General features: G+C 43.7%; 4 protein-coding genes across 6 annotated transcripts in view; 2 read left to right on the top strand and 2 right to left on the bottom strand.

Moving 5' to 3' along the window:
• The window catches only part of LOC125022655 (zinc finger protein 37-like), a 144383-nt gene extending 131709 nt beyond the window's left edge, over positions 1 to 12674 (top strand). The window contains exons 1-3 of one of the 3 annotated variants that reach the window (XM_047609496.1): positions 5740 to 7054; positions 7656 to 8186; positions 10473 to 12668. In XM_047609496.1, the coding sequence (XP_047465452.1) occupies positions 6610 to 7054; positions 7656 to 8186; positions 10473 to 11431 (1935 nt within the window). In that variant the 5' untranslated portion in view covers positions 5740 to 6609 and the 3' untranslated portion in view covers positions 11432 to 12668. Of the gene's footprint in view, positions 1 to 5739; positions 7055 to 7655; positions 8187 to 8629; positions 9724 to 10472 lie in introns of those variants that run through there. The other 2 variants (XM_047609497.1, XM_047609498.1) reach the window with 2 other exon arrangements.
• chmp6b (charged multivesicular body protein 6b) lies at positions 483 to 4607 on the bottom strand. The gene is made up of 8 exons (XM_047609510.1): positions 4390 to 4607; positions 3435 to 3544; positions 2927 to 3014; positions 2639 to 2725; positions 2490 to 2555; positions 2037 to 2117; positions 1866 to 1938; positions 483 to 1265 (listed from the first exon to the last, which is right to left on the bottom strand). The coding sequence occupies exons 1-8, from the start codon at positions 4450 to 4452 to the stop codon at positions 1216 to 1218; spliced, it is 618 nt and encodes a 205-aa protein (XP_047465466.1). The 5' UTR covers positions 4453 to 4607; the 3' UTR covers positions 483 to 1215.
• A 282-nt stretch (positions 12675 to 12956) lies between the features above and the next one.
• Positions 12957 to 18289, bottom strand: LOC125022654 (zinc finger protein 665-like). The gene is made up of 3 exons (XM_047609495.1): positions 17902 to 18289; positions 14959 to 16509; positions 12957 to 14448 (listed from the first exon to the last, which is right to left on the bottom strand). The coding sequence occupies exons 1-3, from the start codon at positions 18020 to 18022 to the stop codon at positions 13217 to 13219; spliced, it is 2904 nt and encodes a 967-aa protein (XP_047465451.1). The 5' UTR covers positions 18023 to 18289; the 3' UTR covers positions 12957 to 13216.
• A 358-nt stretch (positions 18290 to 18647) lies between these two features.
• On the top strand, positions 18648 to 21978 carry LOC125022659 (zinc finger protein OZF-like). Its single transcript, XM_047609507.1, has 5 exons — positions 18648 to 19026; positions 19455 to 19614; positions 19711 to 19769; positions 19854 to 19956; positions 20558 to 21978. Exons 1-5 carry the CDS (start codon positions 18805 to 18807, stop codon positions 21577 to 21579), a joined length of 1566 nt encoding a protein of 521 aa, XP_047465463.1. The 5' UTR covers positions 18648 to 18804; the 3' UTR covers positions 21580 to 21978.
• The last annotated feature ends 431 nt before the right edge of the window (positions 21979 to 22409 follow it).

Here is a 22409-nt window from a genome sequence, read left to right as displayed (position 1 = left end):
TGAGATCCAGTCTGTCCAGTTGGACGCTGATGAAATGACGAGGGTGTGACTCACCGCGCTGGCAGATTATCTGATTTACAGATTAGTTCATCTGATGATGGATATTCAAACGTACAGGAGCTCAGCGAAATATCCACAACCTTCACTAATAACATCTCAGGAGGTGGACGCCACCAACCCCCCTCCCCCTTCCCTCTGCCCGGGGTCTGTCCTGAGCTGTTACCGTCCCACAATACGACCAGACCTCTCTCCAATGACACCGAACTAATCCAAACAGAAAGATTAGTTCAGCAGCTTGAGAAGGAGTCAGGCCCAGAGACGGTTCGGACGTGAACGTTTCGGCCAGAAAAACGTTAAAGTGTGGACGCAGACTCTTCGTCTCCGTCGTTCTGTATGAACGGGATGAAGGAGACTTTAAAGAGTCGGCTCAGACAAAACACAAGGAAACACGATTAGCTGTCAACACTGCAGCTGGGTCAGGGTTTCTTGTCAATAGTCTTTTTATTATGTTATTATAATTAAACAGTTAAAAAAAAAGGGGGAAAATCTGATGTCTTCTGATTATGCAAAGATAAGGGAAAAACCTCAGAGAAACCAAAATCTGAAAGATAAATATAAAAGAGAGGAGATGTGCTGCGGTCAGAGGCGATTAAATCTGAATCTGAAGAGAAGGGACAATGATCTGGTTTCTACCGGCTGGACGCAGATGAAGAAACTAGAAGCTGCTGCTGTAGCTCCAGGTCGACATCGACCGTCCGTTCAACCCACAGACTAAAAGCTGAGTTTGTTAACGTTTGTTCTGCTGCAGCTTTTCTATTTCACTTTTCATTTAAACCGGATTCACCTCGTGTGTTGAGCAATAAAACCACAGTACGACCCAATAAAACTCAAGTCTTGTAATTTGGGTGACGTGACCCTTGAGGCAACGAGTTAAAAATGAGCTCCGTGAACATGCAGGCACGGGGCGAGAACACTAATCAGGCTAAGGTTAGGCACAAGTATCTGATCTCACAGGTCTTCATGGTTCGATGTGTGGAGGGGCCGCCGTGATCCGGACGGCCCTTCGGCCGGGACGTCCTGAGGGGAGCCCGGGAATCTGTGCGGCCGGCCGCTGAAGCGCAGAGATCTCCGGCTGATGGTCGGTGCTGTCTGTTGTGGAGTGGTGAAGTTTCTTCAGCGGCGAGCGTCTCGAGCGGGCGACGTCGGGACGTGCGGCTACGCGGCGAGCATCTCCCGCTCCGGCTTCTTCCTGGGACGATCCCGCTCTGAAAACAAAAAGAACACGACGGGTCAGTTTAAGGCCACGGCCTGAGACCTGAGACCAACCTGGAGCACATTAGACATTCTGAGACTAACCAGACCCAGGCAGCCGGGGGCACTGAACCCACAACCTTTAGCTGTGATGCTAACCACTGCTAACGCTTACCAACAACCGCTCAGTGCAGAAGGTTCATGGAAATCTACCTTTTTTTAGCTTTAGCGGTCGGTATGAGCAGAACTATGCTAGCTGCTAGCTTCACCATTAGCACCTGCTCTGGAGTCTGATGAAGACACAACAACACAACGTCTCCCAGGCTCAGACCACGAAACCGACAACCAGACTAAACTCTGGAAACATCCAGATTATCAGTGGATCAGATGCAGCAGAGAGAAGTTTCAGTTTCTGGGAACCTGTGAGACGAGACGTCTGAAGACAAGAATGTAAACCGACCAGAACAGGTCAGAGAAACAAAGACAGACAAACATCAAGATTGTCCGTGGGTCCGTCCTTCGTCTTCTCGCTGTCGCAGGTTTGTTTCCGGTTCATAACACGACAGCAGCAGCTTTAAAAGTCTGACTTGTGAGAAAAACTTGAGACAACACACCTGGCTTCTCGTCGACGGCCAACGGGACGTCTGGCAGCTCGTCCTCAGGAACCTCAGGAAGCTCCACGTCTCCCTGAGACACGGGTCAGAGCGGAAACAGATCAGACCGGGTCCTGGTCTCACGTCCCGTCGGTGACGCGAGGTCCAGTAATGAGACGTGATCAGACTCACCTGAGTGATGGCCTCCAGCTCAGCCAGGACAGCGTCTTCGTCCTCCTGGGACAAGGAGCCGGCCAACATCTCGTCTATTTGCTGCAGGACGACAAGAAGGAAAACGTATAAGTTCAGACACTGAACGAAGCTGAGAGGAGACATCTGCCCCAGAACGACCCCTTCTTTTTAAATCCTCTCTTACAACACGTTTATTTTGTCTCTTTGGTTTTTAACTCAGTTTGAGATGTTTGTTCTTATTGTTTTTACCGTTTGACTGTTGTAGTATTTTAATCTTGTTTTAGTTTAGTCAATATATTATAATATTATTATGAGGTGGAGCCTTCAAATTAGCCCACCGGGTTTTTTTGCCTCCCTGCACAGTTTCATTATTATTTGATGTGTACAAACGTTTTGACTGAATAAGAAGGAGCTCTTTATTTTTCAGACATGAGTTCAGAATGAGGGACTCACCCTTTGGTACTCGATGGAGTCTTGAGTTTCATCCATGATCCGTTCGACTTCTTCAATCGACATCACCTGAGGAGAGAACAAGTCAGACACGGCTCCACATCTGGAATAAAGGCTCAACACATCTGGAACGTTGCCTCCACATCACTGACCTCGTGCATTTTCTTCAGACATTCATTTCCAACCTTCAGCCCATCGATGACTTTCCTCTCGATCTGAGCGAACTCCAGGTCCTGAACCTGGAAACGAGAAGCAAAGAGAGGAGGCGTTAAGACCGTTCTCAGCTACGGGCCGAGGGTCCGGGCCCTGGGTCCGGGCCGAGGTTCCGGGCCCTGGGTCCGGGCCCTGGGTCCGGGCCGTGGGTCCGGGCCGAGGGTCCGGGCCGAGGGTCCGGGCCGTGGGTCCGGGCCGTGGGTCCGGGCAGCGCTGCCGTCGCTCACCATGCGCTCCAGGTTGCTTATCTGGTTCTCGGTCTTGTCCAGGAGTTGATCCTGGTAGCGCTTCTTCTTCAGGAGGAGGAGAGCTTTGCTGTTTGGAGGAAAAATAAGAAATTAAATGAAAAACGAATGAGTAAAAACACAGGAAAAGCCTTAAACTAATACCAGTTATTTAAAATCTACTGCTGTTTCAGTTGTTTCAGGATGTGCAGAAGGTTTCACCACTAGACTGACTCCTTCTTCATTCAGAGGTTTTAAAGTGTGGTCACAGCAAAGCGTGATCTGATCTTTACTGCGCTACGCAAACTGAATTAAAATGTGACGAAAATCGGTTCAAATAACCTGAACATTTGGATTTTCAACTAATTTATCTGATTCTTTATCTGCTTCCGTCACAAAAGAAGATAAAGATAATTTCTCTAGAGTTTTAGTCTCACGTGAAGATGAGCGATAATTTATATTTTCGGTGCAATAAACACACAATATTTCTGATCTCTTGTTTCATACGCACTCTTTCTTTCCATCCTTCAGCAGCTGCTTGGCTAAAAGTCTCTCCTTCTCCAGCTGCAGGTTGATCCTCTTCTGATACTGCCTCAGTTTATCTCTTTGCTGTTTCAGTTGCTGCAATGAGGGAACAGAGTCCACAATCAATCATCAACCTGGAAAATACATATAATATGCAGTGGTGTGAAAAAGTGCTCCTTCCGGATTTCTTATCTTTTTGCATGTTTGCCACGCCTTAATGTTTCAGATCAGCAGGCAAATTTAAATATAAGACAAAGATAACACGAAATTCAGTCTTTAAATTAAGGTTTTTATTATTAAAGCACAACTTAACTGTGGTTTATCAAACCAGAGTTCAATTTCTGATCTGGAAAAGGTGACAGAGACATCTCTAAAGCTTTGGGACTCGAGTAGATTTGTGTTATCTATGTCTCATATTTAATTGGTTTTATGATCAGAAACATTTAAGTGTGACAAACATGCAAAAGAATAAGAAACCAGGCTCACCGCTGTGTACATATATATATATATTTACACACCCACCTGCGAGCTTATCCATTAGTAAACAGCTGATCGTTATTATTATTTTAGGTTTGAATGCTGAAGCTGTCACATCTGAATATTTACCGTCAAACATACTAAACATCAGTCACGTTGAGACAGAAAAACCAGGCTCAAGTTTGATAAAAGAAATATCAAACTAACAACCTAAGGCTCAGATTGTGACAGCAAATGCAAGTTTAATTAAGTTATTTTTCCAATACAGCCAGGCCGAATTGAAGAGAAGCTCCGGAATAGTAATTAAATGTTGAAATTATGTTCATTATGATGTCTGTGAATAACTCCTAAGATTGAAGTCGTTAAATCAGCGGAGTTCTCAAAGCGGTTGGGCGCAGTTTGCTCTGGGCAGCACTATCACTTTAGTTAGCATAATGCTAGCCAGCTAGCCGTGTGAAACTCACTAAAATCGCTTTGTCTTGTTCCGTCACTCGGGTTTGTTTCTTCTTTCCAAACAGGTTTCCCATCCTGCCACAGCATACCAGCCACCGGCAGCGACCAGGGGACCAGCGGAGGAGTGTTGACCCGTTTCTGGCTGCAACTATTCTCTCAGGACGCTAACGCCTGTAGCTCCTTCGCCATTATCTGTGTAAGCCACACCCACACCCGGAAGGACGGGGTCCGGGCAGGGACAAAAATGTTCAATGAGGAAACAAACTCTGTTATAAAGATAATTTAGTATACTCATTACTAATGTTGGTGTTGTTGTTGTTGTTATAGATTTTATACAGAATAATAACCTAGATACGTAACAACAACTTCAGACTTTTCCCATTTGGTTTAGAGTAAAGAAGAACAACTAAATTAGGAATTAATTTGAATTCATAAATTATCCTTTAAAAAAGGAATTTCTTAAGAAAAATAAGTCTGCTGTTCAGTCCTGGGTCTCCTGTGTGTTGTGCTCTGTCCACTTTCCTCTTTTCTTTCTTCTGTGTTATTTTTGCACTTTGCAAATTCATGCTGTGGGCCACATTAGAGCCTCTGGTGGGCGCATGTTTGACACCTGTGGTCCAGCCAGAGACTTGCTGCTTCTCTTTTTATATGAACTGAATCCAACTACACTTAAGAAACCTCTGGACTAAACACTGACTCAAACCTTCTCAGGCATCAACTACTGTAATCCAGATATTGTGTGTTGGTAAAACTAGCAAATCTGATTATGATAATGATAAACCCAAGAAGAAGAACAGGAAATACCACAAACCAGCACATAGAGGAACAGAGGGGAACGAATTAGCAAATAAGTATGCCAAGAATGTGGTTGTGACTTAGTCTACTGTAAAGCTGAGATTAAAAACATGGTGAAGCCAGAGATGAAGAAAAAATGGCAAAAACAATGGGACAGAGAGAATAGAGGTTGCCAGTTTTACAATATATAAAAGAGTGTTGGAGAAATTAGAGAAAATCACAGATGCAGCATCATATAAGGCATGAGAATTGGACATCCAGGGTTAAATAGCACATTATTCACACCATAGAAACAGGAAACTGTGAACATTGTGGACTAAGAGAAACAGTAGAACATATCCTCTTCGAGTGTCCAAACACAGACACTCTCACTAAAAGCAGCATTTTAAAGAAATAAGATACCGTTTAATGCAGCAGATTTATTGAGGAGAAATTCAGGGGGTGGTGTGTTTTGGTGCGATTTTCAGGTTTTTTGAAGTAACGGAGCTTGTAAATTGATTTTTAGTTCATATTACATTCTGTTCCACACTCCAGTCCAGGAGGTGGCGGTAATGCACCTAAAAGTTGTGATGTTCGATACCACTGATTTCTTTTCTGATCCGATACTGAGTAAAATTCAGGTGGTGTCGGTGATACTGATGAATCTAAAGAAAGTCGTGTATTTAAAATCATAGCATCATAAAGAATACAGGACATCAGAGTAATTTATTTATTTATTTTAAACTCGGAGGTATAGTGAGGTACTTTACTATATAGCCGAGCTAAAACAACAACAACAAAAGGAAACAAAGGGTTCAATCAATTTAATTATTAAGAACTACTACAAAATAAGGAGACTTGTTCTGAAATTTAACTCTGTTCTCTCCTCTTCTGTTCTCATCATAAATGCCTCGTACTCTGAGTTGTGGTTTAACCTGAGATGGTTCCCAAGGTTTGTTGTGTTGCTAAAACTCAAAAGTTTAGTTCCTTTCCACTATTTCCCCGTTAATGACACGCATTACCTCAAATGACTGACGTATCAAAAGTATTTTTGATTTAAGAATCGACTTTAGAGCATAAAGGTCTGGTATCGGAGGTATCGAGATTTCAGTATCGACCTGCACCTCGCTACCGCCAAGAAACCCAAGAAGAAGAAAGCGAAGACGAAGAAGAAGAAAAACGAGCTGAAAACAACAGCGCAAAAAGCTAAGTTAGGTTTTACTGAACAGAACCTTCTGAGAAAAAGAGAAAGATAACGTACAAACATCTGATTAGGATCCAGAAGGAAACAGGGCTAATGCACAGGATTTAGTTTATTTCTACTTGTTTGTTTTTTCTTTTGAAGTTTTTTTTCCCCCTTTTACAAATACTACTAATCCACACTCCAGTCCGGCAGGTGGCGGCACCTAAAAGCTGGTTCCAAATCTAAAGAAGAAGACAAACAAGCTAGTAAAACAATGCCACATTCTGCTGTTTTTGGGTCTAATTGCAAGACCAACGGCAACGCAGATACTGACGTGAGTATCCACAAAGTTCCTAGTGACAATAAGAGGAAAATAGAGCTGGAAAATGCGCAGCGTCCCGAGGAGCCGCGGCTCTACTCTCTCCACTTCGTGCCGGTCGCATTTCAGGCCTTTAACCAACCCCCAAATGAGCCGACGGGGGCCGATGGTGATAAACGGAGGCTAAGAGACAATGCTGTGCCGACGGTCTTCCCACACAACTACTCTAAAAGGCCCCGGGAAGCGATGGTGAAGCGCTCCCATAAAAGCCCGAGAAAGGAGACGGTGGACGGGATCATGCTACTGTGCAAACTGCCCGATGCAGCAGCTCGGATGTATGAAGCCGTGTGGGATCCGGCAGATGTTCACCGCCGCATAACTCTGGACCACAATTACGCAGGTAAATTGAAAAGGCTGAAGGAAAAAGCCACTTTTCTCGCTGTAGAGTCACAAACCACGGTAACGGTGCAGGTAAGTATCAGATCGGCAAGAGGATTATCCGGCGCTTCCAGATGACGTCACATGTGTGTATTTTTTTATTTTATTTATTTTTTAATATTAAAAATGTTTCAAACAAGTTAGATATGACAATTCAGATTCAGAATTGATTCAACTTTATTAGCAACTAATAAGAATTAATAAACTAAACTAAAATTATTTTTCCTTTAATAAAAATAATTTTAGTTTGGGCTCATTGCTTTTCTGCTGTATTAGTCCTGGGTCTCAGTGTTGTGCGCTAGCAGCTGATCTCTTGAATACACCAGCAGACACAACGGTCACTCTGCACAGCCAAACACAAAAAGTCCCCAAAAACGGTGCAGAACAGTTGTTTGGCTGCATTTTGAGCTGAACCTGCTTCAAACCTTCGTGGTTCCTGCGACAGCGCTCTGTGATTCTCATGATGGCAGATAGCCAGTTAGTGCCCATGTCTCTGTGACCTTACGATGGATATCCCTTAAGTCACGGTCGATAGCACATATGTGTGTTTGTGTTGCATGCAGATGTCCAGCAGCTGTTGGCGATTAAAGAAGAAGTTCCCCCCGATCTGGACCAGCAGGACCCAGAACTGCTCCACATAAAGGAGGAACAGGAGGAACTCTTGACCAGTCATGAGGAACGGTTCCCATTCGCTGTGGTTCAAGTGAAGAGTGAAGGTGATGAAGAGAAACCTCCTCTCTCACAGCTTCAACTAAGACAAACTGAAGACGAGAAGGAGACAGAGTCTCCAACCAGCAGCTCAGCTCCACAGATGAAAACAGAAGCTGATGGAGAAGAACCAGCTCGGAACCCAAATCCAAACAGCACTAATAAAAAGTCTTCGGACTCTTCTGAGACTGAAGTTGCTGATGATGAAGGCGATGGTTGGCTGAGCCCTTCGTCAGATTATAAACTTGAAAATGGTGACGATGAGGAGGAGGAACTAAGCACAGACACGGCGGACGAAGAGGATTATTATCGACACCACTCGAATGTTGAGATTAAAAACCTCAGTGTCCATCAGGCGCAGGACGTTTCCATCAAGCACATTTCAGGTGGGATTGATAACAGATTTAATAAGGAATGTTTCTGTGGGAGAATGAGGCAAAGTGACCAATGAAATATGTTTGAAATTAGATAATTAAAAGTAATTCATCTTATATAAGAATAGAATTTAGCTACACATTCATGTCACGGTAATGATTTTATAGGAATATCAACAAAATGTTACACAGAATATATAGTATTTTTTGCATAAATTCAACCATTATTTTAGTTTATCATCGAGCAGAGCTCACTGTCTGACTAAAACCATCCCATCAGTGAAGCACGGTGGTGACAGCATCATACTATAGAGTTTCTAAGGAGCAGAGACAAGGAGGTGGTTGAAAGTTGAAAGGCTGAATGCAGTTAAATGTTAGATTTCCTTCTCTCTCTCTGTGTTTTTATTGAAATTGCTTCATGTGCATTAACACATCTGTGTTTGTGTTTCCTGCAGACGTCCAGCAGCTCTTGGTCATTAAAGAAGAAGTTCCCTCTAACTTGAGCCCCAGTCTGGAGCAGCAGGGACCAGGACCCGTCCACATAAAGGAGGAACAGGAAGAAGTCTTGTCCAGCCAGGAGCAAGAACAGCTTCATGTGCTGGAGGAGGCTGATGTCACCAGGTTCAAAGACTCTGCTGTGAAAAGTGAAAGCGACCAAGACAAACCTCCGTCCTCACAGCTTAATCAGAGCCAAACTGGAGACACCGCGGAGACAGAGACTCCGACAAACATCTGGACTGAACGGATGAAATCAGAAAGAGGTGGAGAAGACGTTGGTGCACGGGAACCAGCCAGGAACTCAAACCCAAACACTCATTTCCAGCCACATGCTCATAAAACCTCTGGACCTGAAAACCAACACAGTGTCAATAAGGAACCTGAGTCAAGTTTAAATCGTCAGAAATCCCAGAGAAACAAGTCGTCTCCTCAGAGATGTTTGGTTAATAAAAACGGTTTCAGACTTGTAGGTTCACAGACGCCCTTTGGATGCTCGGTTTGTGGTGAGAGATTTAACCGAAATGGAAATCTAAAGACCCACATGAAGCTTCACGTGGGAGAGAAACTGCTCGACTGTGACGTGTGCGCAAAGAAATTCACACATCGGGGAAATTTAAAGAGACACATGAAAGTCCACTCACAAGGGAACCCGTACGGTTGTGATATCTGCGGTTATCGATATGAACAACTGAGTCATTTAAAGATACACATGAGAGTTCACACTATAAACCAACTATTTGATTGTCGTGAAATATACACGACGATCACGTGACCGGTCTGTTCGTAGGGACACGTGGACTCTCACATATGATCTGAGAGACTCAGAGATTTAAAACCTAATTACCTCAATGTGAAAACTTGAATGAACTGAAGCTGCTGTCTGAGCCGCTGGTTGGTTTCTACAATCAGTCCATAAAATTTACTCATTACACTACAAGTAATAGTGTTTGGACGGTTACTGAGACATCGTTGGCAGTAATCAGATTACTTATTATTGCAGTAGTATTAACGAACAGCCTCACATCAATAAAGATCATTAAGTGAGAAACAGTCTCTTCGTTTCGTTTTCATTTATTCATTGAAAACTTTATCCAGATGAACCTATCGTGGTTTTTAGAACGAGTTTTTATAATTTCCTGTTGTGTTTTCTTCATGTGAATTTAGTTTTAAATGAATGAAATTTTCCGGTAGCTCATCATGAGAAATTGTTCTCATTAAACCTGAGACCTCTTTGCTGTATCACAGTTTGTCATCAGGTTTATCCTGTTTGTAATTAATTAGTCAAAAAGTGGCTTTTGTCAAGAACTAGATTGAACTCTGGCAAAACAAAGGAGCACATGAGCCTCATGTGGAAAGTTCACTACCCAGGAAAACTAATTCCTCCTGTTCTTCTTCTCTGGTTCTACCCGGCTGGTCTTCAGCAGATGGTTCCTCCATATGAGCTGGTTCTGCTCCAGGTTTCTTCCTGTTAAAGGGAGTTTTTCCCTCAGGCTGCTCTGGAGGTTTCAGGCTGGTTTTTGTGAAGCGTCTTGAGACGATTTGTGTTGTTATTGGCGCTATATAAATAAAACTGAATTGATATAGAGAGACATTCAACAGAGCCATCAGTCTGTGCAGTTTAAGATAAGATAAAATCAGGTAGTACTTTACAGCAGCACAACAGCGACCAGAAAGAAATTAAAGAATTAAATAGGACAACAACATTAAACAGGCAACAAGCAACAAAAAATACCGTACACAAAGTGACAGTGAGAATATGCTTCATGTGCATTAACACATCTGTGTTTGTGTTTCCTGCAGACGTCCAGCAGCTCTCGGTCATTAAAGAAGAAGTTCCCTCTAACTTGAGCCCCAGTCTGGAGCAGCAGGGACCAGGACCCGTCCACATAAAGGAGGAACAGGAAGAAGTCTTGTCCAGCCAGGAGCAAGAACAGCTTCATGTGCTGGAGGAGGCTGATGTCACCAGGTTCAAAGACTCTGCTGTGAAAAGTGAAAGCGACCAAGACAAACCTCCGTCCTCACAGCTTAATCAGAGCCAAACTGGAGACACCGCGGAGACAGAGACTCCGACAAACATCTGGACTGAACGGATGAAATCAGAAAGAGGTGGAGAAGACGTTGGTGCACGGGAACCAGCCAGGAACTCAAACCCAAACACTCATTTCCAGCCACATGCTGATGAAACCTCCACTGAAACAGAAGGTGGTGACAAGGCTTGTATGAGACTTCACAGAAGAAAAAAAACTCTTGTGTGTGATATTTGTGGACAGAGTTTCACTCAGGGCGTAAACCTTAACAGCCACATGAGGGGACACACTGGGGAGAAACCATACAGTTGTAATGTTTGTGAAAAAACATTTGCCCGTGATTGTAACCTCAGCAGACACATGATCGTCCACACAAGAGAGAAACCGTTTGCGTGTCACGTGTGCGATCTGAGATTTAAGCATCGAGCGAGTCTGAAGATGCACATGAGAGTTCACACCGGAGTCAAACCCTTCGCATGTGTCGTTTGTGGTGGAAGATTTAACCGAAGTGGAACTCTGAAGATTCACATGAGACTCCACACGGGAGAGAAACCGTTTGCTTGTGACGTTTGTGGTCACAGTTACACTGTAAAGTCAAACCTGACCAAACACATGAGAGTCCACTCACAGCAGAGACCATGCGGCTGCTGCATATGTGGGAAGACGTTTAACCGGGAGGCTCATCTTAAAACTCACATGACTGTTCACACGAGGAAAACGCCGTGGATGTGAGTTTATTCACCACCATGATCTCAGGGTTCACACGAACGTTCACGCAGGAGAGAAACCGTTTCTTTCTGAGTCGACTCTTTATTCTCTCACTGAACGAACAGCAGAATCACAGCAGGAGGGTTTTTCATGGAACCATGTTCACTGAAGTGCGTTTAATAACCTGAATACGTAACAGGTGAAGTCTCCACGAGGTAAAATGTTCTACAACGAGACATTAAATCAACATTTGTTTTCTATATATTTTTCTCTTAGTTTGACAAATTCATGTTTTGTGTCTTTGTTTTCGGTTTGGAGACTAAGAGAATATGTTAAAGATTAAAGTCTGTTCAGGAAATCTGACTTTGAGACCACACATGGATTTATTTCCATGATCCTCGTCCTCTTATCACAGCCACGTTCTGACATTTTGACATATTGTTTGTGTTCTCCAGTATTTAAATGCATTATAATTCTGTCCTGCTGCTCTCGCACGTAAACATCGACAGTTTGCAAAGTTTAAACATCTACAACATGTTTTTACTATATTTTTGTTTGTTTCTTTAAGTGTTTCGTTCCCTGTGGACCAATGAAATGTTCTGAATATGAATCTCTACCTCACACTGACTGAGTCAACCATCAGTTTCTTATCTGAGTCTGATCATAACAATGTTCAAAAGTTTTATCTCTTTTCTAAAGATGCTTCTTACTTGATGAAACGATGCCTCTCTACTGACTCTTACACTGTGAGAGCTACTGGCTCATAAACACTATAATAAATTTGTGATTAAAGCATAGATGGTCTTATTCCAGGGACTCAAAGTCTAAATCTGTTTCATGGGCAGGTGTGAACTATTTCAGTCAGGTAGAAGATCTGGAGTCGATTCCAGGTTCATATGATTCCTGTTTCTGAGGGACAGAGACCATCTCTGGGCTCAGAAACAAAGCTGATTTCTTCCTAAATGTATACGATACCAAATGAATGTGTATCAAATTTAAGCTGAGTTTACGTTCATCACGTGGCCGTTAGTGAATGTGTTTCGTTAAATGTGTCAAACGTATGAATCTAAGTGACGTCCCGTCTTTAATCCACAGGGTTTAATACGACGTCTCCAGCCTTTGCAGCTCTAACAGCTTCAGATCTTCTAGGAAGGTTTTCCACAGATTCAGGATTGTGTCGATGGGAGTTTTTGGACCGTTCTTCCAGAAGCTCATTAGTGATGTTTGAGGAGGAGAAGGTCTGGATCACAGTCTTCATCTAAATCGTCCCAAAGGGGTCCTACGGGGGTCAGGACTCTGAGCAGTTCTTCCTCATCCAGGTCTTTATGGACCTTGGTTCGTGCTCTGGAACAGGAACAGGTTCATCCCTAAACTGGTCCCACAAGTTTGTTTGGGAGCACTTCCATGCTGTATAGTTTGGGCGGTATAGAGTACATGAAGATATAGAGACAACAGATCTAAAAACACAACAGGAAATTATAAAACTAAATAAATACGTTCGTCAAGATCAGGTTTTCAATCAGTAAATAAAAATTAAGCTGCGAGATTGTTTCTCACTTAATGATCTTTATTGATATGAGGCTGTTCATTAATACTATTGCAATAATAAGTCATCTGGTAACAATATTACTTATATGGACTGATTGTACAACACCACTGAACAAACAGAACAAGCCTGGAGTTCAACCAATACATCAACACCCGGGACAATAGAAACCAACCAGCTTTAGTTCATTCACGTTTTCACATTCAGTTAATTTAGTTTTAAATCTCTGAGTCACTCAGATCACATGTGACAGAGTCCACGTGTCACGGAAATATTTCACCACAATCAAATGTTTTCTTTAAAGTGTGAACTCTCATGTGTGTCTTTAAATTACTCTCTTTTACAAATCGATAACCGCAGACGTCACAACCGAACGGTTTCTCTGTTGAGTGGACTCTCATGTGTCTCTTTAAATTCCCCTGTTGTGTGAATTTCTTTGCGCACACGTCACAGCCAAAGAGTTTCTCTCCCACGTGAAGTCTCATGTGGATCTTCAGATTTCCATTTCGGTTGAATCTTTCGCCGCAGACTGTGCATCCGAAGGGTTTCTCTCCGGTGTGAACTCTTGTGTGCGTCCTCAGACTTCCTTGATTTGTAAATCTTAGCTTACACACATCACATGCGAATGGTTTCTCTCCTGTGTGGACGATCATGTGTCTACTAAGGTTATAGTGATGTCCAAAGCTTTTTTCACAAACATTACAGCTAAATGGTTTTTCTCCGGTGTGAACCCTCATGTGAGTCTTAAGATGTGTGTTGCGGGTGAATCGTTGTCCACAAACATCACAGCCAAATGGTTTTTCTCCTGTGTGAAGTCTCTTATGAGCCTTAAGGTGACAGCTCTGGTTAAATCGTTGTCCACACAAATCACAGCCAAGTCGTTTTTCCTCCGTCTGAACGTTCATCTGTGAATCTACATTTTTCTTAAATCTAAAACCGTTTTTATTAACCAAACATCTCTGAAGAGACAACTTGTTTTTCTGGGATTTCTGACTATTTAAACTTGACTCGGGTTCCCAGAGGTCATCGTCACTGTGTTGGTTTTCAGGTCCAGAATCTGACACAGGTTCCTGCCAGTCGTCTTCATCGCTACCTTCTGTTTCAGTAGAGGTTTCATCAGCATGTGGCTGGAAATGAGTGTTTGGGTTTGAGTTCCTGGCTGGTTCCCGTGCACCGACGTCTTCTCCACCTCTTTCTGATTTCATCCGTTCAGTCCAGATGTTTGTCGGAGTCTCTGTCTCCGCGGTGTCTCCAGTTTGGCTCTGATTAAGCTGTGAGGACGGAGGTTTGTCTTGGTCGCTTTCACTTTTCACAGCAGAGTCTTTGAACCTGGTGACATCAGCCTCCTCCAGCACATGAAGCTGTTCTTGCTCCTGGCTGGACAAGACTTCTTCCTGTTCCTCCTTTATGTGGACGGGTCCTGGTCCCTGCTGCTCCAGACTGGGGCTCAAGTTAGAGGGAACTTCTTCTTTAATGACCAAGAGCTGCTGGACGTCTGCAGGAAACACAAACACAGATGTGTTAATGCACATGAAGCAATTTCAATAAAAACACACAGAGAGAAGGAAATCTAACATTTAACTGCATTCAGCCTTTCAACTTTCAACCAACTCCTTGTCTCTGCTCCTTAGAAACTCTATAGTATGATGCTGTCACCACCGTGCTTCACTGATGGGATGGTGTTAGTCAGATAACAAACATAATGCTCTAATTTATGCAAAAATAATTTTGGGTTCTCATCAGAACATAATAATATTCCTCATTCCCTCAGTGCACTTAAATTCTGTTTGATAAAGTCATCATCGATCTCTGACTCTTCATTTTTTCTGTTAAACTGCGCGACCATTGAGGCCAGACTGATGGAGAACCACTGAGATCTGGAGACCACTGACTTCAGATGCTGACTAATCGTCCTGACCACAGGTCTACTCTGGTCACATAAAGTTCACGAGTTCATTGGTTCTTCCACAGAAACATTCCACATTACATCTGTATTTACTCTCACCGGAAATTTGGTTGACAACAATGTCCGGCGCCTGATGGACACTGAGGTGTTTAATCTCCTGACTTTCAGCGTCCTGCTGAGAGTCAGTGTCCTGCTGATCGTCCTCTTCGTCCACGGTGTTGGCGCTTACTTCCTCTCCTGCGTGGACTCTCAGGTGCCTCTTAAAATGAATCTTCTGGTTAAAGGTTTTACCACAAACGCTGCAACTAAACGGTTTCTCTCCCGTGTGAAGCCTTCTGTGTCGAATGAGATTTGACTGATGTCTAAATCTTTCCTCACAGATGCTACAACAAAACGGTTTCTCTCCGGTGTGAACTCTCGTATGCGCATTGAGACCTCCCTTCCTTTTAAACCTTTTTCCACAAACATCACAGCCGAACGGTTGCTCTCCTGTGTGAACTCGCATGTGAGTCTTGAGGCCTCCTTTTCTGTTAAACCTTTGTCCACAAACATTACAGTTAAATGGTTTCTCTCCTGTGTGAACACTCATATGTGTCTTAAGGTGCGTGTTTCGATAGAACCTTTGTCCACAAACATCACAACCGAATGGTTTCTCTCCTGTGTGAACTCTCATGTGTGTTTTAAGAAGTGTGTTTCTGTTGAATCTTTGTCCACAGACATCACAGCCAAATGGTTTCTCTCCTGTGTGGACTCTCATGTGTGTTTTAAAATTATACTGATGTCTGAATCTTTCACCACAAACATCACAATGGAACGGTTTCTCTCCTGTGTGGACTCTCATATGTGTTTTAAAACTATGGTGATGTCCAAATCTTTCGCCGCAGACTTCGCAGTGGAAGGGTTTCTCTCCCGTGTGAACTCTCGTGTGCGTCTTCAGATTTGCCTTTTGGTTAAACCTTTGTCCACAAACATCACAGACAAATGGCTTGTCTTCTGTGTGGACTCTCGTCTGTAGATCTACATTTTGATATATTCCTGTGCACTTCTTAGTGACCAAGCTGCTGGAAGATCTCTTGTTTGATTTGATCTGACGTGTGAGGTGCCTCTGAAGCGACTGCTTGTACAGAAATTGTTTACCACACTCGGAGCACCTAAAGGGTTTTCTGACTGCGTGACTGCCCACATCTCTTCGTTCACCTGACTCAGGTGCATTCGTTTTCACCCTAACGCTGTCACCATTTTCAAGTTCACAATCTGACAAAGGGTTCTGCCAACCATCACCTTCGTCATCGTCTTCATCATCATTACTAACTTCAGTCTCAGAAGAGTCCGAAGACTTTTTATTAGTGCTGTTTGGATTTGGGTTCCGAGCTGGTTCTTCTTCATCAGCTTCTGTTTTCATCTGTGGAGCTGAGCTGCTGGTTGGAGACTCTGTCTCCTTCTCGTCTTCAGTTTGTCTTAGTTGAAGCTGTGAGAGAGGAGGTTTCTCTTCATCACCTTCACTCTTCACTTGAACAACAGCGAATGGGAACCGTTCCTCATGACTGGTCAAGAGTTCCTCCTGTTCCTCCTTTATGTGGAGGAGTTCTGGGTCCTGCTGGTCCAGATCGGGGGGAACTTCTTCTTTAATCGCCGACAGCTGCTGGACATCTGCATGCAACACAAACACACTATGTGTTATGGACTTATATCTGAATCTCACAGAGACATGGGCACTAACTGGCTATCTGCCATCATGAGAACATTTCACAGAGCGCTGTCGCAGGAACCCTGAAGGTTTGAAGCAGGTTCAGGTCAAACTCCTTCACCATGAGGAAAATGAGGCCAAACAAGTTGCCTACACCATCATAGTGTAAATATGGGTGAATATGGGTGATAGGAAGCCAGGATCCAGGACAGATGCCAAACATCACCATGGAGCTCCATCTTTACTGGTACATGCCAGAAGATTTAACAGAAAGAGACATGTCGGGAACCAAATCATAGATTATCACTGAGTAAATCTGAGCTATCACACAACCACAGGACACAAAGCAGAACGAGAAAAAACGAGCAGCAAGTCAGTCGAACTTATCCGACCTGCCACCCTCTGTTTCCTTGTATTGTGCTGCTTGTTTTCAGGCAATAAAAAGTGTGAACTGCAACAAGCCGCAGTACACGACTGGAGCTTGTAGCCCGACAAGTGTCTAGCCCACGGATGTCAAAGTCATTTTGGTTCAGGGGCAACATTCAGCCCAGTTTAATCTCAAGGGGTCAGACCAATAACTTAACAGAATAATGACCTGTCAGTGACGACAACTCCAGACTTTTTCCATTTATTTTAGTGCAAAGAAGAACAAATAAAATAGGAATTAATGAGAATTAACAAACTATCCTTAAAAAAGTAGGTGTAATTTGGGCTCATTTTCTTCCTGCGGGCCGGATTAGACCCTCAGACGGACCACTTTTGGCCCACAGGCCATATCTTTGACACCTGTGGTCTAGTCAGATGCTTGTTGTTTTTCTCTTTGTATGATCTGCACCCAGCTAAACTCAAGAGACCTTTGGATTAAACACTGACTGAAACCTTCTCAGGAATCAACTATTGCAATCCAGATGTTGTGTTGTGGTAAAACTACATGTAATTACAGGAACTAAACTCACAATTTCCAACCTTTCATTTTCTACTTATTGAATGTTCTTTCACTTATTTAATGAATAATAATCATTATAATTATTATTCAATCCTATGTTTTCAAACCCCTGGACACTGAATTCCCCTCAGGATGAATAAACCATTTATCCACCCATCCATGTAAATGATTGACTTATTTTACCTGAAGGGAAAATGATCTGAAAGGCCTGGGTTAAGCTTCATGGTAGTTTTTGGTCAACATGACTCTATGTGTGTAAGATGTGAACATGAACAGAGGGAATCCTGTACATCTTTTTAATGTCCTGTCAGTAGCAGTGAGGAACTGGACGTGTGTTAGTGAACTTAACACTGACTTCAGTGTGTTAGCAGGTAGCCGTTAGCCCCGTTAAATGTGAGGCTCTTCTTACCAGTGGTCTGGTTTCTACCGACATCCTGCGGCTGATGGACACCGAGACCTTTAATCTCCAGCTTCTCCTCCAAAGTCAGACTCCCAGTGTCGAGCTGGTGGAGATAATCCACTTGGTTCATGGTGTCCACGCTCGCCCCTTAGAAATAAACCGGACAGTATCGTCAGTTGTTGACGAGTTCTCATCAGGCACCGACACGGACGCCTTTACACCGCGTCACCATGGCAACGCACGGCCGCCATGTTTGTTTACCGCTGTCGGACAGAGCCGATTTAAATTTATTCTTTTATTCTTTTATTGAAATTGGAGAATAGAAGTGGCTTAAAATGATCGAATCTTCTTTAACTTATATATTGTATAACCCCTGTCATTTATTGTATTTATTTTGGATTTATTTATTTTCTATTTTTTTTTTTTTTTTTTTTTTGTTCTTGCTGGTTGGAATTATTGTTTCGACTGTGTGATGTGGCTGATGTCAATTTGTTATTGAACGATCTTTAATAAAGAAGGTATAAAACAAGATATATTTAGTTATTTATTTGTATTGTTTATTTTTATAGGAGTAGTATTTTTAATTTTATTGATATTATGTATTTATTTATATTATGACTATTTATCAGTTTATTTGTTTTTTATTTGTATCATTTATTTTTATTAGTACTAGTATTTATTTATTTATTTATTTTGCTGGAGTGTGGGAGCCCCAGGTGGAACCAGCTTCAGCTGTCTCCGGTTCAACCCGGATCAGAAACAAGAAGTACTTCCTGTCGTGTGTGTCTCTCACGGCTGTGGTCATTCGGGGACCACAAACTGTGGTTATTTAACACTAGTTTCTGTTATTTTCATGTCGGATTCTTACTCGTTTTACTAACATCGGGTGAAAGCAGCTCATGCTCCCGCAGGATGACCTCCTCCGTGGGGCTGTACACCCGCCTGGCCACGGTCATGGAGTCTCTGGTCCACGCTGCGGTGGCCGAGCTCAAGAAGCTGGTGGAGGACGGCCCGAGCTCCAGGACCGGGGGCTCCAGGACCGGGGGGTCCAGGACCGGGGGCTCCGGGACCGGGAGCTCCAGGACCAGCGGACAGGATCCGGCCAGAATGCGGGCGGAGAGCCGGCAGTGCACGGTGAGGAAAACTGGTCTCCTGAAGATCAGCTGCTTTTATTTTTCAGGTCCGTGATGTTTGTTTTCACATTTTAACCCGTGACAGGATGAATTTGCAAAGTGCAAAACTAACATTAACTGTGGTTTTTCCAATAAAAGTAACTCCTATTCCAAAGTTTCACACAGTTTGCACAAAACCAAAGGGAGACATTTGCAGTTATTTATTTTTTGTTATTATTCCTTTATTGATCCTTCATGGAGAAATTTCTTCTTTGCATTTGAGCCACTCGTGCATTCACACAGTCGTGTGCACAGTTGGAGCGGTGGACTGCAGCCTCCGGGGTCATGAGCACGACCCCGGGACCCTTCGGCCCTCAGGCTGCACCTCAGACCTCGACTCTTTTGTGTCATACCAGGAGTAGAAGGGTTCATTGTGTGTGATCTGCTCAGGTGCTGTTTGCCTCCATCATGGAGACTCTGGGGAACGAGGCTCTGGGGAAGATCGTGAACATTGTGAGTGAAGCCCAACTGCTGGTGGAGTTGGAGTCGGGAAGAGGCGGCAAGAGGCCGCAGACCAGCGTCCTCAACGTCCTCAACGACACACGAGTCGGTACGTACGCGGGCTCCTCCCCCCTCGCCAGTCAGACGCCAATCAGGAGAGCTGTGGCGTGATGATGTCGTACTAACTGTGATGTGTCTGCCACAGAGCATGAACACTCGTACGGGGTCCCTCTTAAGACCAGCGGCTCAGACCAGTCATCTCAGGTCAGACTCCGTACTGCTGACTCACCGGGGCGTCCGTGGTGCATTCACTGACCTGACTGTGACGCCTGTCTGTCTGTGTTACAGCGAACCAAAGCAGAGGAGCAGGAGAGAGTGGAGACTCCGTTTGTCCTGGCAGTCACTGTTAAAGATGAACATGGAAACATCAACCTGGGAGCCATCGCTGAGAGTGAGTTTAATGTCTGAACATAACCAATATATTATATAATAATATATTATAATATATATAATAACTTTATAACCTTCAGAAGCATTAATTGATTAGTTGTACTGCTGTGAAAGTCTCGTTCTAATGAAAACACTGGACACAAGAGCAAAAGATCAACACGTTTCAACCACAGACAGAAGCCAAAGCTAGTAGAGCTCCCCCTGGTGACTGGCTGCAGTATAGGTCATAAGCTCCACCCCCTCCATGTTAGTGGGCGGGACTTGTCCCAAACTAAAACACTAAAATACATGTCAAATAATTTTATTTTCAAGGATGGTTTCTGTCATTTTCGGTAGTTAATATAATCTTCATGCAAGACAATTTTTTAGGATAAATGTCTGTATTTATATATAGTTTTTACAGATTCTGTATTTTCCAGCTCAGCTTGCTGGAGAGTTTTTTTCATAATTTCCTAATATTCTGATATTTGCTGTAAATTAAACTAGTGTCAATCATCAGGAATAATCATTTTTACATTATAGTTTATTTTGTGTTGTTCTTCCTCCTGTGGCTGCATTTCCAGACAATAGTTAAAACGCAGCGTTGGTGCGTTTTCTTGCAGGAGCTCGAGTCGAAGCCGCTCAGCCGGTGACTGACCCGGAGAAGTCGCCGCAGAAGGTTCCAAAACCACCGGACTTTCTTCTGCAGAGCGTCACCTGGAAATACTTCATGTGCACGGCCTGCGGCAAGTCCTTCACGTCGCAGAGCAACCTGAAGTCGCACCATCTCATCCACACGGGGGAGAAGCCGTTCTCCTGCGTCGTCTGCGGCCGAGCCTTCCGCCAGCGGCAGAGCATGCAGAGCCACATGCGCACGCACACCGGCGAGCGGCCGTTCGAGTGCCCGGAGTGCGGGAAGCGCTTCTCTAAGCAGGCGCAGCTCAAGACGCACTCCATCATCCACACGGGAGAGAAGCCGCACGGATGCGAAGTGTGCGGCCGCCGCTTCAACCTGCTGCAGAACCTGCACCGCCACGCGCACACCCACACGGGCGAGAAGATGTTCGTCTGCAAGGTGTGCGGCAAAGGCTTCACGCGCGCAGTCACGCTCAAAACGCACCAGCTCATACACACCGGGCAGAAACCCTTCGAGTGCGAGCAGTGCCCCAAAACCTTCCGCCACGCCGTCAACCTCAGGAACCACCAGAGGATCCACAGCGACGTGCGTCCGTTCAGCTGTGACCTCTGCGGGAAGAGCTTCCGCCAGGCGGTGAACCTGAAGATCCACCGCAGGATTCACACCGGCGAGCGTCCCTTCAGCTGCCAGGAGTGCGGGAAGACGTTCAGCCAGCAGAGCAGCCTCATCTCCCACGGTCGCACCCACTCCAAAGAGAAGCCGTTCGAGTGCGACTCCTGTGACAAGAAGTTCAACAACACTAACAGCCTGAAGCTGCACATGCGCGTCCACACGGGGGAGAAACCGTACAGCTGCGACATCTGCGGGAAAACCTTCAGCCAGGGCAGCCACCTGAGGACGCACAAGAGACACGTCCACGCCGGTGGAAAGCAGTACATCTGCGACAAGTGCGGAAAGAGATACTCAGACCAGCGCAACCTGAAGATGCACAAGTGCGGCTACGCGTGACTGTCGCACACATCCAGGGCTCAGTCGAGCACATCAGGAAGTGGAGTTTGGAACATGCGGAGAGCACAATGTACGAGTTGAATGTCACGAAATGATGTTTGTTTCAGGCAGATTTTTTTTCCCCAGATTATCAAAAGAGAAAAAGAAAAAAAAAAGATGATGTTGTCAAAGTGGGTGGGGCCAGTTTTTGTGCCCTCAGTTTAAATACTATTATGCACGACGATATGAACCCCACTCATTTAAACACGATGACTTCTGTTGGTTGGAACCGTGAAATTAAATGAAATTAAACCTGTAAATGTGTAAATATGCACATTGTTGAATTTTGTAATTTTATAAATTATATTTTTCACGTGTTTGAAAAATATGAATTAAACCTTTTGAACATCTGAAGAAGGAGCTCGGTGCTGTTTTAACTTGGGAATTATTTACAATTTTCAAAGACACAATTATAGTGTTTTGCCTACAAATAATATACAAAATACACCACAGCCAGTGCAGAACTGATAGTACATTTACTGAAAATATCCTCAACTATAAAGTTGAAATAAACCTTTTAATCCTCCTCTTATTTATCTTTGACGTCCATTTGACCCCATTCATTGTTTAACGCCACTAAATATACAATTAACATGTTTTTTGTTTTTTGCTTCATATTTAATGACTTTTCCTAATTTGATGAGGAAAAGTCATAACACATAATATTAATCATGATCATAGTTTTTCAAATGTTATAGAGAACAAACATATTTACTAAGAAATGACATGAAGTCATTTGAACAAATCTCTTTCCAATTTAAAGTACCTGACACATAAATTTGTTTTTAAAT

The sequence above is a fragment of the Mugil cephalus genome, chromosome 16 (genome assembly GCF_022458985.1).
Source record: "Mugil cephalus isolate CIBA_MC_2020 chromosome 16, CIBA_Mcephalus_1.1, whole genome shotgun sequence".
NCBI classification, from domain to species: Eukaryota; Metazoa; Chordata; class Actinopteri; order Mugiliformes; family Mugilidae; genus Mugil; species Mugil cephalus.
Note: the sequence above shows the minus strand (reverse complement) of the source record. Positions and strands in the feature narration are given on the sequence as shown.

Excerpts from the sequence above, each read along its gene's own strand:
- chmp6b (XM_047609510.1), bottom strand. The coding sequence starts at position 4,452 with ATGGGAAACCTGTTTGGAAAGAAGAAACAAACCCGAGTGACGGAACAA. Across the intron at positions 2,118-2,489 it reads ACTCCATCGAGTACCAAAGG|CAAATAGACGAGATGTTGGC; the intron begins GTGAGTCCCTCA and ends GTCGTCCTGCAG. Across the intron at positions 1,939-2,036 it reads AGCTGGAGGCCATCACTCAG|GGAGACGTGGAGCTTCCTGA; the intron begins GTGAGTCTGATC and ends CCCGTGTCTCAG.
- LOC125022659 (XM_047609507.1), top strand. The coding sequence starts at position 18,805 with ATGACCTCCTCCGTGGGGCTGTACACCCGCCTGGCCACGGTCATGGAG. Across the intron at positions 19,027-19,454 it reads CGGAGAGCCGGCAGTGCACG|GTGCTGTTTGCCTCCATCAT; the intron begins GTGAGGAAAACT and ends TGATCTGCTCAG. Across the intron at positions 19,615-19,710 it reads CCTCAACGACACACGAGTCG|AGCATGAACACTCGTACGGG; the intron begins GTACGTACGCGG and ends TGTCTGCCACAG.
- LOC125022654 (XM_047609495.1), bottom strand. The coding sequence starts at position 18,022 with ATGAACCAAGTGGATTATCTCCACCAGCTCGACACTGGGAGTCTGACT. Across the intron at positions 16,510-17,901 it reads CGGTAGAAACCAGACCACTG|ATGTCCAGCAGCTGTCGGCG; the intron begins GTAAGAAGAGCC and ends TGTTGCATGCAG. Across the intron at positions 14,449-14,958 it reads TGTTGTCAACCAAATTTCCG|ACGTCCAGCAGCTCTTGGTC; the intron begins GTGAGAGTAAAT and ends TGTTTCCTGCAG.